Below are 9,976 nucleotides of genomic sequence, written 5' to 3'. Positions count from 1 at the left end.
TCCCCCACCCCCCCCCCCCCCCCCCCCCCCCCCCCAAAAAAAATGCAATCGGGTACAAATGGGTGTTTACAGTCAAGATGAATCCTGATGGATCTGTTGCTCGATTGAAGGCTCATTTGGTTGCTAAGGGGTATGCCCAAATTTATGGTGTGGATTATTCTGAGACTTTCTCTCCTGTTGCTAAGCTAGCTTCTGTTCAATTGTTCATTTCTCTTGTTGCTACCTATCATTGGCCACTTTACCAACTGGATGTTAAGAATGCATTTTTCGATGGAGATTTGTATAAAGAAGTTTACATGGAGCAATCACCAAGGTTTGTTGCTCAGGGGGAGTCAGGGAAGGTATGCAAACTACAAAAGTCATTATATGGTCTGAAACAATCACCCCGTGTCTGGTTTGGGAAATTTAGTGAGGTTGTGATTGAATATGGCCAGAAATGAAGTGCATATGATCACTCGGTATTCTTTAAACAGTCTACAGCTGGGTGTATTTTGTTAGTTGTATATGTTGATAATATTGTGATTACTGGTAGTGATAGCAATGGCATAAGTATGCTAAAGGCTTTCCTAGGCACAAGATTTCAAACAAAGGAGTTAGGTCCTTTGAAATATTTCTTAGGGATAGAAATATCTCGAAGTGGTAAAGAAAATTTTCTATTTCAAAGGAAATATGCTCTGGACCTACTGGATGAGACATGTTTAGCTGAAGCCAAACCTGGTAACGCCTCTATGATACCAAATGTGATACTCGGAGCAGAAGATGTAAATGTGCTTGTTGATGCAGACAAGTACAGGAGGGTAGAGGGAAAGCTGAACTATCTTATAATTACTCGGCCAGATATTGCATTTCCCGTAAGTATTGTTAGTCAATTTATATCATCTCCTAGAACTTCACATTGGAATGCCGTAACTCATATATTAAGGTATCTTAAAGGAAGTTCAGAACGTGGAATTCTTTATAGAGACCGTTGTAGGGTTGAGGGTTTGTCGAATGCTGACTGGGCCGGTTCTCCCGTGGATAGGTGCTCTACTACAGGATATTGTGTTTTCGTTGGAGGTAATATAGTCTCTTGGAAAGTAAGAAACAGAGTGTTGTAGTTCCATCAAGTGCAGAATTTGAATAATGGGCTATGGCACAGGTGACTTGTGAACTTATGTGGCTACGCCACTTAGAGAAATTGGCATTGATACGTCTCACTCTATGAAGTTGTGGTGTGATAATCAAGCAACTATTCACATTGCCACTAATCCAGTATTTCATGAGAGAACAAAGCATATAGAAGCAAATTGTCATTTTGTTCGTGAAAAGCTACAACAAGGATTGATTTTGACTAAGCATGTCAAGACAAGAGATCAATTAGATGATGTATTCACTAAGGCCTTAGCCGGAACTCGAGTAAACTATATTTGTAACAAGTTGGGCATGATTGATATGTATGCTTCAATTTGATGGGGGAGTGTTATAGAATTATGCATCAATTTAGGCGTATATATGGTAGGTGCATATTTTGATAGGATAATTTCCTTGTGAGAACATTCCCTCTATGTATATATATGTATCACACGTTTATGTTATGAAATGAGAGAGAGAGATTTTCTTCCAAAATCAACAATACCCACAGAGAAAATATTTTATTAAGACAATTTTGCACTCTATACAAATTTAATGTATATGAATCACATGCTTTATCACTCCTCAAAATAATGCAACCTCCACTTTCACAATCTTGCACTCACTTTCTGTCTCTCTCTGCCACTTATCACCTTCCTCGTATTCATTCTCTCTCCACACAGTAACTCATGCACTCATTTGTATATCCTGTCTCTATAATTCATCACAGGCACATACATACAGTCATCTTATATTTATAGGTGCCATTGTCAGTGATAGAATTTTCTGGTATGACGATGCTTCAAATTCTAGCAGCAGGCGTCTCTAGAATATTCTTCAGTATGTCGGCAGTTATGTAAAGATGAAGTGCTCCAGATTTTTCAGCATAATATGAACCCAGAAAATTCTAGACAATTCAAAGTCGGTGGTGACTTCTTCAATAAAGAGGGGCGAAACTTGTTTTCTTAATTACGTCTCCAAAATGCTATTTAGTGTGCACATAAGATTTATTTTTCATCCAAGATATGAATGTGCACATTGTCATAAATGTTGGCGATGGGACTTTTTAGATGAGGTGGTTTAACAAAAGTAGCATGAAAGTTAGCACAGGGATTACCTAGTATAGAAAGCTCCTACTGCTATTGGGATTGAGAAGAACGTATCTTGCTATGGGGAGATTGTTTTTCACAGCTCAAATGTTGAGACCTTTCTCAAGAAATAGACATGAATGCTCGTGTGCATGTAATATGATGTTTGTTTTTGACATTAAACCCGAGTAATGCATATTTCTATTGTTTCTGTAGCATGTGCTTCCGTCGTTTTACTTAAGTTGCAGTGATATGTTGAGCAAATGGGAGAAGATTGTATCATCTGAAGGATCAAGTGAATTAGATGTGTTGCCTTATCTTCAAATGTTGACAAGCGATGCAATTTCTCGTACTGCATTTGGCAGTAGCTACGAAGAAGGAAGAAAGATATTTGAACTTCAAAAAGAACAAGGGCAGCTTGTCATGCTAGCAAGAAATTCAGTTTACATCCCAGGATGGAGGTTCAATTACTTTGTCGTCGTTTTTGTCCCTTTGTAGTCTGTAAATTACTGCATAAAGATGTTTTGAAATCTTATTTGTATGTTTTGCATAGGTTTTTGCCCACAAAAATAAATAGAAGGATGAAGGAAATTACAAAGGAAGTGGAATCATCTGTACTGAGTATAATTAAAAAAAGAATAAAGGCAATGGAGACAGGGGAAGCTCGTTCTGATGACTTATTGGGCATATTGTTAGAATCCAATTTAAAGGAAATCCAACGATATGGGAGCAAGTTCGGAATGAATTTAAGGGAGGTTATTGAAGAGTGCAAGCTTTTCTACTTTGCTGGGCAAGAGACAACAGCATCCTTGCTTGTCTGGACACTGATTTTATTGAGTAAGCACTTGGATTGGCAAACCCGTGCACGGGAGGAGGTCTTGCAAGTTTTTGGAAGTGGAAAACCTGATTTTGATGAGTTAAATCGCCTTAAAATCGTAAGTGCATTTATATTTTTGTTCTTTAAGTTGCAGTTTTTAGGTGGACTTGCTGAACTAGTATCACACGTTATTATCATGGGAACAACTCTGGAACTTAGCTCTTTAAGAACTCCGTGGGTTGTAAAATGTTGGGCAGAACTTGAGAATTTGAGAACATATTGAACGTCTAATATGCATTTACTGTTTCTTTACTGTCTTATGCCTCTAGTGATATTGTTTATTCACAGGTAACGATGATTTTTCACGAGGTTCTGAGACTATACCCACCTGCAATCTTGCTCAGAAGAATGATTCACAAGGAAACCCCAATAGGAAAGATGCTTCTACCGGCAGGAGTGCAGCTCTTAATGCCAGCACTTCTATTGCACCACGACTGTAAAATATGGGGTGATGATGCAAATGAATTCAACCCGGAAAGGTTCAGTGAAGGAGTTTCAAAGGCGACAAATGGCCAGCTCTCATATTTTCCATTTGGTTGGGGACCTCGTATATGCATTGGACAGAGCTTTGCTATGTTGGAAGCAAAGATTGCTCTAGCTATGGTCTTACAAGATTATTCTTTCGAGCTTTCACCATCTTATGCTCATGCTCCTTATACGGTCATTACACTTCAACCTCAATATGGCGCACTGTTAATTCTGCGTAAACTATGATTACCGAAAAAGTACATTTCTTGCATGTTTTAATATAAGGTACATAGAAACAAAATTGCAGTGTTCAATGGTGTGTTTGTTAATGTATTGTATCATTTTAATACGATATATTGTTCGATATCAACTTCGGATTTATCGTCTACCATCCTTCGCTGCAACTGTATTCCGGGAAGACCACCGTCTAATTTGATCGGCTTTAAAGTCGAAAAAGTTGCCCCTCTTTGGAAAATACTTGCTGGTTAAGTTATTTTCATGCGTCACCTCTTTTGAAGATTTCTTTTGACTGAAGTGGAAAAGTCCATTTGCACAACTAGGAATCAGAAATTCTTGTTAAGCAACTCTTTGCCCTATTAAAATTATCTTCTGAATTTGTGGGTCAAAGCATTTGAAAAGTAAGATAATTTACGCGCTTTTAGACCAGTATTGTCCTAGAACTAGAAGACGACGACTAAGATTTCTTTATATATATATATATATATATATATACACATTTGAAGAATATATGATTAAAAAGTAAGAAAAAATTATGGATATATGTGTAAAATTATATTATTGGGAGAATATGTGATTAAAAATGAATTCAAGGAAAAATGATTTTTAAATAAGCTTTGACAAACCGATTCCATTCTTAATGTTTAGTTGAATGGGTAAAAAAAATAGAAAAATTCAATAGTGTAGATGATTTTGGTTTCCATCTCTAAACGAGAAGTTTCTTCGCGATATCCTCTTATAAATATATCGCCATATGCATGGGACTTTTCGACAGAAAATTTCCTCTTAATAGTTACATTCATAGAAACTGTGATCTTTGGTGGACATGGAGATTCTGTATTACACGATTGGGTTGTGTTGTGCTACTGTGTTACTGATATACACAGGGAGAATCGTGAACCTGGTTTGGTTTAAGCCAAAGAAGAAAGAAAAATGGCTGAGACAGCAAGGTCTTAAAGGAAATTCTTACAGATTCCTCTATGGAGATCTCAAAGATATCTCAATGATGATCCAAAAAGCAAAATCCAAGCCAATCAATCTCTCAGATGATATCAAGCCAACCATCATACCTTTCTATCTCAAAGCATTGAAGGAATATGGTATGCCTTTAAACAACTTTCAGTGTAAATGAAAACCAAAAGTCGCGTTCGAATGTCTTTGTTGCCATGACTTGCAGGTACCAACTCCTTCATATGGCTCGGGCCACGACCAGCAGTTATAATCACGGACCCTGAACTCATAAAGGAGGCACTATCGAAGAGTTACATCTATCAGAAGCCAAAAGTTGTGAATCCACTGGGCAAGCTACTTGCACGAGGAGTATTAACCTGCGAGGCAGAGAAATGGGCTAAACACAGAAAAATCATCAATCCTGCTTTTCATCTAGAGAAGTTGAAGGTTTTTTCTGCTTGAAACTCTTTACTTGAAATTGTTTTAAATGTTAGATTTATTGTATATTGAGATTGCTATTCGCTACTTCTTCCTACAGCTTATGCTGCCGGCTTTCCACTTGAGTTGTGATGAGATTTTGAGCAAATGGGAACAAAGTCTATCTCCACAAGGATCGATGGAGTTGGATGTGTGGCCTGATTTACAAAATTTAACTGGTGATGCAATATCAAGAACGGCATTTGGTAGTAGCTACCAAGAAGGAAGAAGGATATTCAAACTTCAGAGTGAACAGACCGAACACACCATCAAGGTTATGCAGTCGATGTATTTTCCAGGATGGAGGTAAAAAATATGTTTTTTCTTACTAAAAGTGAAGAAATTTCTACCTTTTCAAGTTCGAATTTAATTTGCAACCCTCATGATTTCACAAAGATGAGTCGTCAGATGAACCATTTTTCATCTGCTCAGTTCCAATAATATGATTCCCTGTGCATAGGTTTGTTCCGACCAAGAGGAACAAAAGAATGAAGGAAATTGAAAAGGAAGTTCAAGCATCAATTAGAGATATGATAGATAGAAGACTGAAGGCAATGGAAGCGGGAGAAGCACGTAATGGTGACTTATTGGGTATATTGTTGGAGTCCAATTTCCAAGAAATCGAACAACGCGGAAACAAGAGTTTTGGAATGAGCATAGTCGAGGTTGTAGAAGAATGCAAGCTCTTCTATGTTGCTGGACAGGAGACCACTTCTGTTTTGCTCGTCTGGGCATTGGTTCTATTGAGTACAAATTCAGACTGGCAGACGAGGGCTAGAAAAGAGGTCTTGCAAGTATTTGGCAGTAAAAAACCACATTTTGAAGGGTTAAATCACTTGAAAATCGTAAGCAACTATAAATTAAGCGTAACATACATTAGAAAACTTTTAGACTCGCAGATTAATGGTTGTAACTGTGTTTCTTACGTGTTCTTCATCACAGCTTACCATGATTTTGTACGAGGTCATGAGACTGTATCCACCAGTACCAGCGCTTTCTCGACAGATTCAAAAAGATACAAAATTGGGGGAACTATTACTCCCAGCTGGAACACAGGTTTCATTACCAACAGTCTTATTACATCATGATCACGAAGTATGGGGAGAGGACGCAATGGAGTTCAAACCGGAGAGATTTAGTGAAGGAGTGACGAAGGCGCAAAAGAAACCAGGCTTGTATTTCCCATTTGGATGGGGACCTCGGATTTGCGTTGGACAAAACTTCGCCATGTTAGAGGCAAAAATGGCAATGGCTATGATTCTGCAACGCTTCTCTTTTGAGCTTTCACCGTTGTATACACACGCTCCTCACATGATTTTAACTCTTCAACCTCAGCATGGAACTCACATAATTCTGCACAGGATATAGCCTGGACAAGTCATGACTTCATCTAGCTTATAATATTAGTCATTTGCATAGTCCCCTACGGGTAAATAATATGAAATTTCGATTGTATCCGATCTTTCTGTTTGTAGAATATACTGATGGGGTTATCAATTGTTAATTTTAATGTGTATGTATATTTTTACTATGTTAAGTAGAGTATGTGGGATTCACTTTTCTATATGAAATTATTAAGCTTACTATTAAGCAATTTGTCTTTGCATGAGCAGAAACTTCTGTGAGACTTGTGGCACTTAGATGTACAGATTTTGATTATATAAACTGATCTAGAGATTAGGAATTTATTGTTACTAGTCTTTGATGAACTCATACGACGACAAGAAAATAAGGTTATTTCCAATAAAAATTCCCATCAAAATCATATATGAGTCAGAATTTCATGTCAATTGTATCATGACCTCATTCAAGAATTGTTTTTGATCCAATACATAGAAATCAATATAAAGATAAAATCTTCGTGATACGCCGAACTCAGCTAGGTTATCTTAGCACGACAACACACAAACAAGGCCCCATTGTGGAGCTTTAGAAACTCACTTTGCAAGTTGCGCATTTTGGGTGCATTTCTTTCCACCATGTTGATTTAATATCTCGTCTCCTTCGCGAACACTTATCCCTTCTGAACTGTTAAAGCTTTAGCATGAGAAATGAGACATTTGTAATCGTATTTAATTATTTTTCTACTTAAAATAAGAGTAATTTCATCTTTTTATGCCCTTTTAACGTCTCTTTTGAATGGAAAAGGATCGGAGATAGAAGTACAAATAACAATAAATATTTAAGATGATCACAACAATTTACCCTTATTCACATATACTTCCCAAACAAGCCTATGTATTGAATTTTTAAATAAAATGTCTCTTCCAATTACCTCTACTTCCAAAATTTCTTCAAGATGGAAAATGAAGGTTTGAATCTAAAATAGGAAGCCATATGAAGAAGAGAGAGGCCATATACAAGAAGAATTAGGCAGTCGGAAATTTATTTAAGAGTACGTGACCCGCCCCGCCTCGCCCCGCCCTGCCCTGACGGGGCCCCGTCCCGAATGGGGCAAAAAAACCCACCTCGAACGGGTTGGTGGGGCGGGGTGGGGAGGGGCGCCCTGTCGAGGGGCGGGGTGAGGATGCCCCGTCACGAAACCGGCCCATGAAAAAAATAAAAATAATTTTATTTGTAGACAATTCATCCGTTAAAAACTCATTTTGAAATTGTATTTTATTCTCTAATAATAACATAATTCGAAACTTTCAAAATGTAAAAAATAATAATAATAATAATAATAAAATAAAAAATAATTAAACGGGGCAAAAAGTTGTCCCGTCCCCACCCTGTGCTATCTAAGGTGGGGGCGGGCCCACGGGACGTGGGACGGGACGAGGTGAGGTTTTGGCCAAACTAATAGTACTGACATTTCCCACACTTGGTGGCTAAGTTTACGTGCGTCATAGCTTAGATCACTTATTTTGACTAAAAAAGCAAGACTATTCGGAACCACCAGTATTATTTTGTATTATCATCATAAAATGATAAATTTTACATGTTTCGTAACTAAGGTTTCGTTTGATTACAAAGATGGAATTGAAAATAAATTTCAGGAAATTGAATTGCCTAGAAATTATTTTCCTGGCAATTTGATTGGTATAATTTTTCACGTGAAAAATGTTGAAATAAAAGTATTTTTTAGTCTTCGTTTGACTTTATTTTACATGAAAATTGTTAATTAAAGGGATAAAATTTACTGGTATTGGAGAAAAAAATTTGTTTCCATTCCAAAACAAAAGAATAATAATAATAATAATAATAATAATAATCAAGAAAATCATTTATGTTTTGATGTTCATTTGGCTTTATTTTACATGAAAATTGTTAATTGAAGGAATTTTTTTTTTTACAATAACTCTTAGAATTTGCTTCCATTTCCCAAAAAGAAAAAAAATGAAAAAAAGCTAGAATTTGAAAAACCACCATACTCCATGGGAATTCATTTTCCCTAAAAAACTGGAATTGACACCCATGTGAGCACTATTCATGGAAAACAATTGCCTGAAAAAAATGGTGTATCAAATATCCAAAAAAGTAGGAAATGGAAAAGGATTTCCATTTTTCATGAAAAATATATTGTATAAAACGGTGCTAATTAATTTTTTAATGTGTGATTTGTCACCTTAATCATTAATTAATTATAAATACAATTTCGGTGCATCGCAGTTTAATTGCATAAGGTCTTTAATATTTATTTATTGTCAAATTTATCTTTTTATTTCTTTGTCACATTCTTATTTAGTAAATTTTATTTAATTACTATAATTGGTTTTTGATGATGGTTTATGTTCAAATATTATATCATGTGTTTTGAAATGATGACAAAATATTTTGTCTCATTTTTGTATTTGTTGTACATTTGTTTATTTAAAAATTTGAAAGGTAAATATTTTTTTTTATGTCTTCTTAACATGCTTTTTTTTTTAAATGAAAATCATTATTATCGACCAAATGTACTAATTCATTGAATGTTGAAAATGAGAATATAAGAGCAACAATGAGAAAAGGTTGGCGACCTTTAGCGCAATTGAAATTGATGTAACAAAAGAAAGATTAATTATATTCACATCAATTTTTATTAACTGTACTATATTAAGACCTAACCTATACTATCTACAGAGTATAGGTATGTCAATTGAACCGAACCGCTCCCGCTCGACTCGTAAAAAAAGGATCGTGGGCGGCTCGGGCTCGTGAAATCACGAGCGCGAGCACGAGCTGAGCGGGCTCACCAGTTAGACGAGCTGGGCTCGTGGCTCGTCGAGCCAGTGACCAAAATGGTCACAAGGTCACTTTTCAGTGACCGTTCTGGTCACTGAATTTGACCAGAATGGTCACTGAATTTTATTTTATTTCCCCTGACCCCCCCTTTTTTACTATAAATACCTCCTTTCCCCAAAGATTTTTTTCATATTAATTGCTCTTCCAAGATTACAATCCTCTCAACTTTCTTTTATTATATCAATTATCGAGTTTTTACTCTCTTGTACTCCAAAATATACAATATCAATTCAATTTTTACAGTTTATTAGTTACGATTTCAATTCATCTAATTCTCAATTCTCACAGTCTCACTACATTTATATTCATCTAGTCAAGATTTCATCATAAACAATCACAGAAATGGATCAACGTTCATTTGTTGAGAGCTTGTTCGATACAGAATGTGAGTCACTGCCACATCATGGAGAATCGCCTAAGACGCCGCAAAGTCAATTTTCAAATGAATTTGTCGGTCTAAATAACATACTGATACCTGAAAATGTTCACATTCACGGTCAGGGAAGCAACACTCCAATTGATTTGGATGATATTAACGTTC

At 36.3% G+C, this 9,976-nt stretch overlaps 2 protein-coding genes across 4 annotated transcripts in view; both read left to right on the top strand.

Annotated features, from left to right (window-relative positions):
* LOC111395507 (cytochrome P450 CYP72A219-like) overlaps positions 1-3,931 on the top strand; it is an 11,188-nt gene extending 7,257 nt beyond the window's left edge. The window contains exons 3-5 of one of the 3 annotated variants that reach the window (XM_023021525.1): positions 2,415-2,659; positions 2,752-3,133; positions 3,364-3,931. In XM_023021525.1, coding sequence (XP_022877293.1) covers positions 2,415-2,659; positions 2,752-3,133; positions 3,364-3,789 — 1,053 coding nt within the window. In that variant the 3' untranslated portion in view covers positions 3,790-3,931. Of the gene's footprint in view, positions 1-1,650; positions 2,660-2,751; positions 3,134-3,363 lie in introns of those variants that run through there. The other 2 variants (XM_023021526.1, XM_023021527.1) reach the window with 2 other exon arrangements.
* A 462-nt stretch (positions 3,932-4,393) lies between these two features.
* LOC111395506 (cytochrome P450 CYP72A219-like) lies at positions 4,394-6,798 on the top strand. Its single transcript, XM_023021523.1, has 5 exons — positions 4,394-4,880; positions 4,958-5,178; positions 5,270-5,514; positions 5,669-6,053; positions 6,151-6,798. The coding sequence occupies exons 1-5, from the start codon at positions 4,607-4,609 to the stop codon at positions 6,574-6,576; spliced, it is 1,551 nt and encodes a 516-aa protein (XP_022877291.1). The 5' UTR covers positions 4,394-4,606; the 3' UTR covers positions 6,577-6,798.
* The last annotated feature ends 3,178 nt before the right edge of the window (positions 6,799-9,976 follow it).

Source organism: Olea europaea, chromosome 6, assembly GCF_002742605.1.
Source record: "Olea europaea var. sylvestris chromosome 6, O_europaea_v1, whole genome shotgun sequence".
Lineage (NCBI taxonomy): Eukaryota > Viridiplantae > Streptophyta > Magnoliopsida > Lamiales > Oleaceae > Olea > Olea europaea.
The sequence above is the reverse complement of the archived record's forward strand: the minus strand, read 5'-3'. Positions and strand labels throughout refer to the sequence as shown.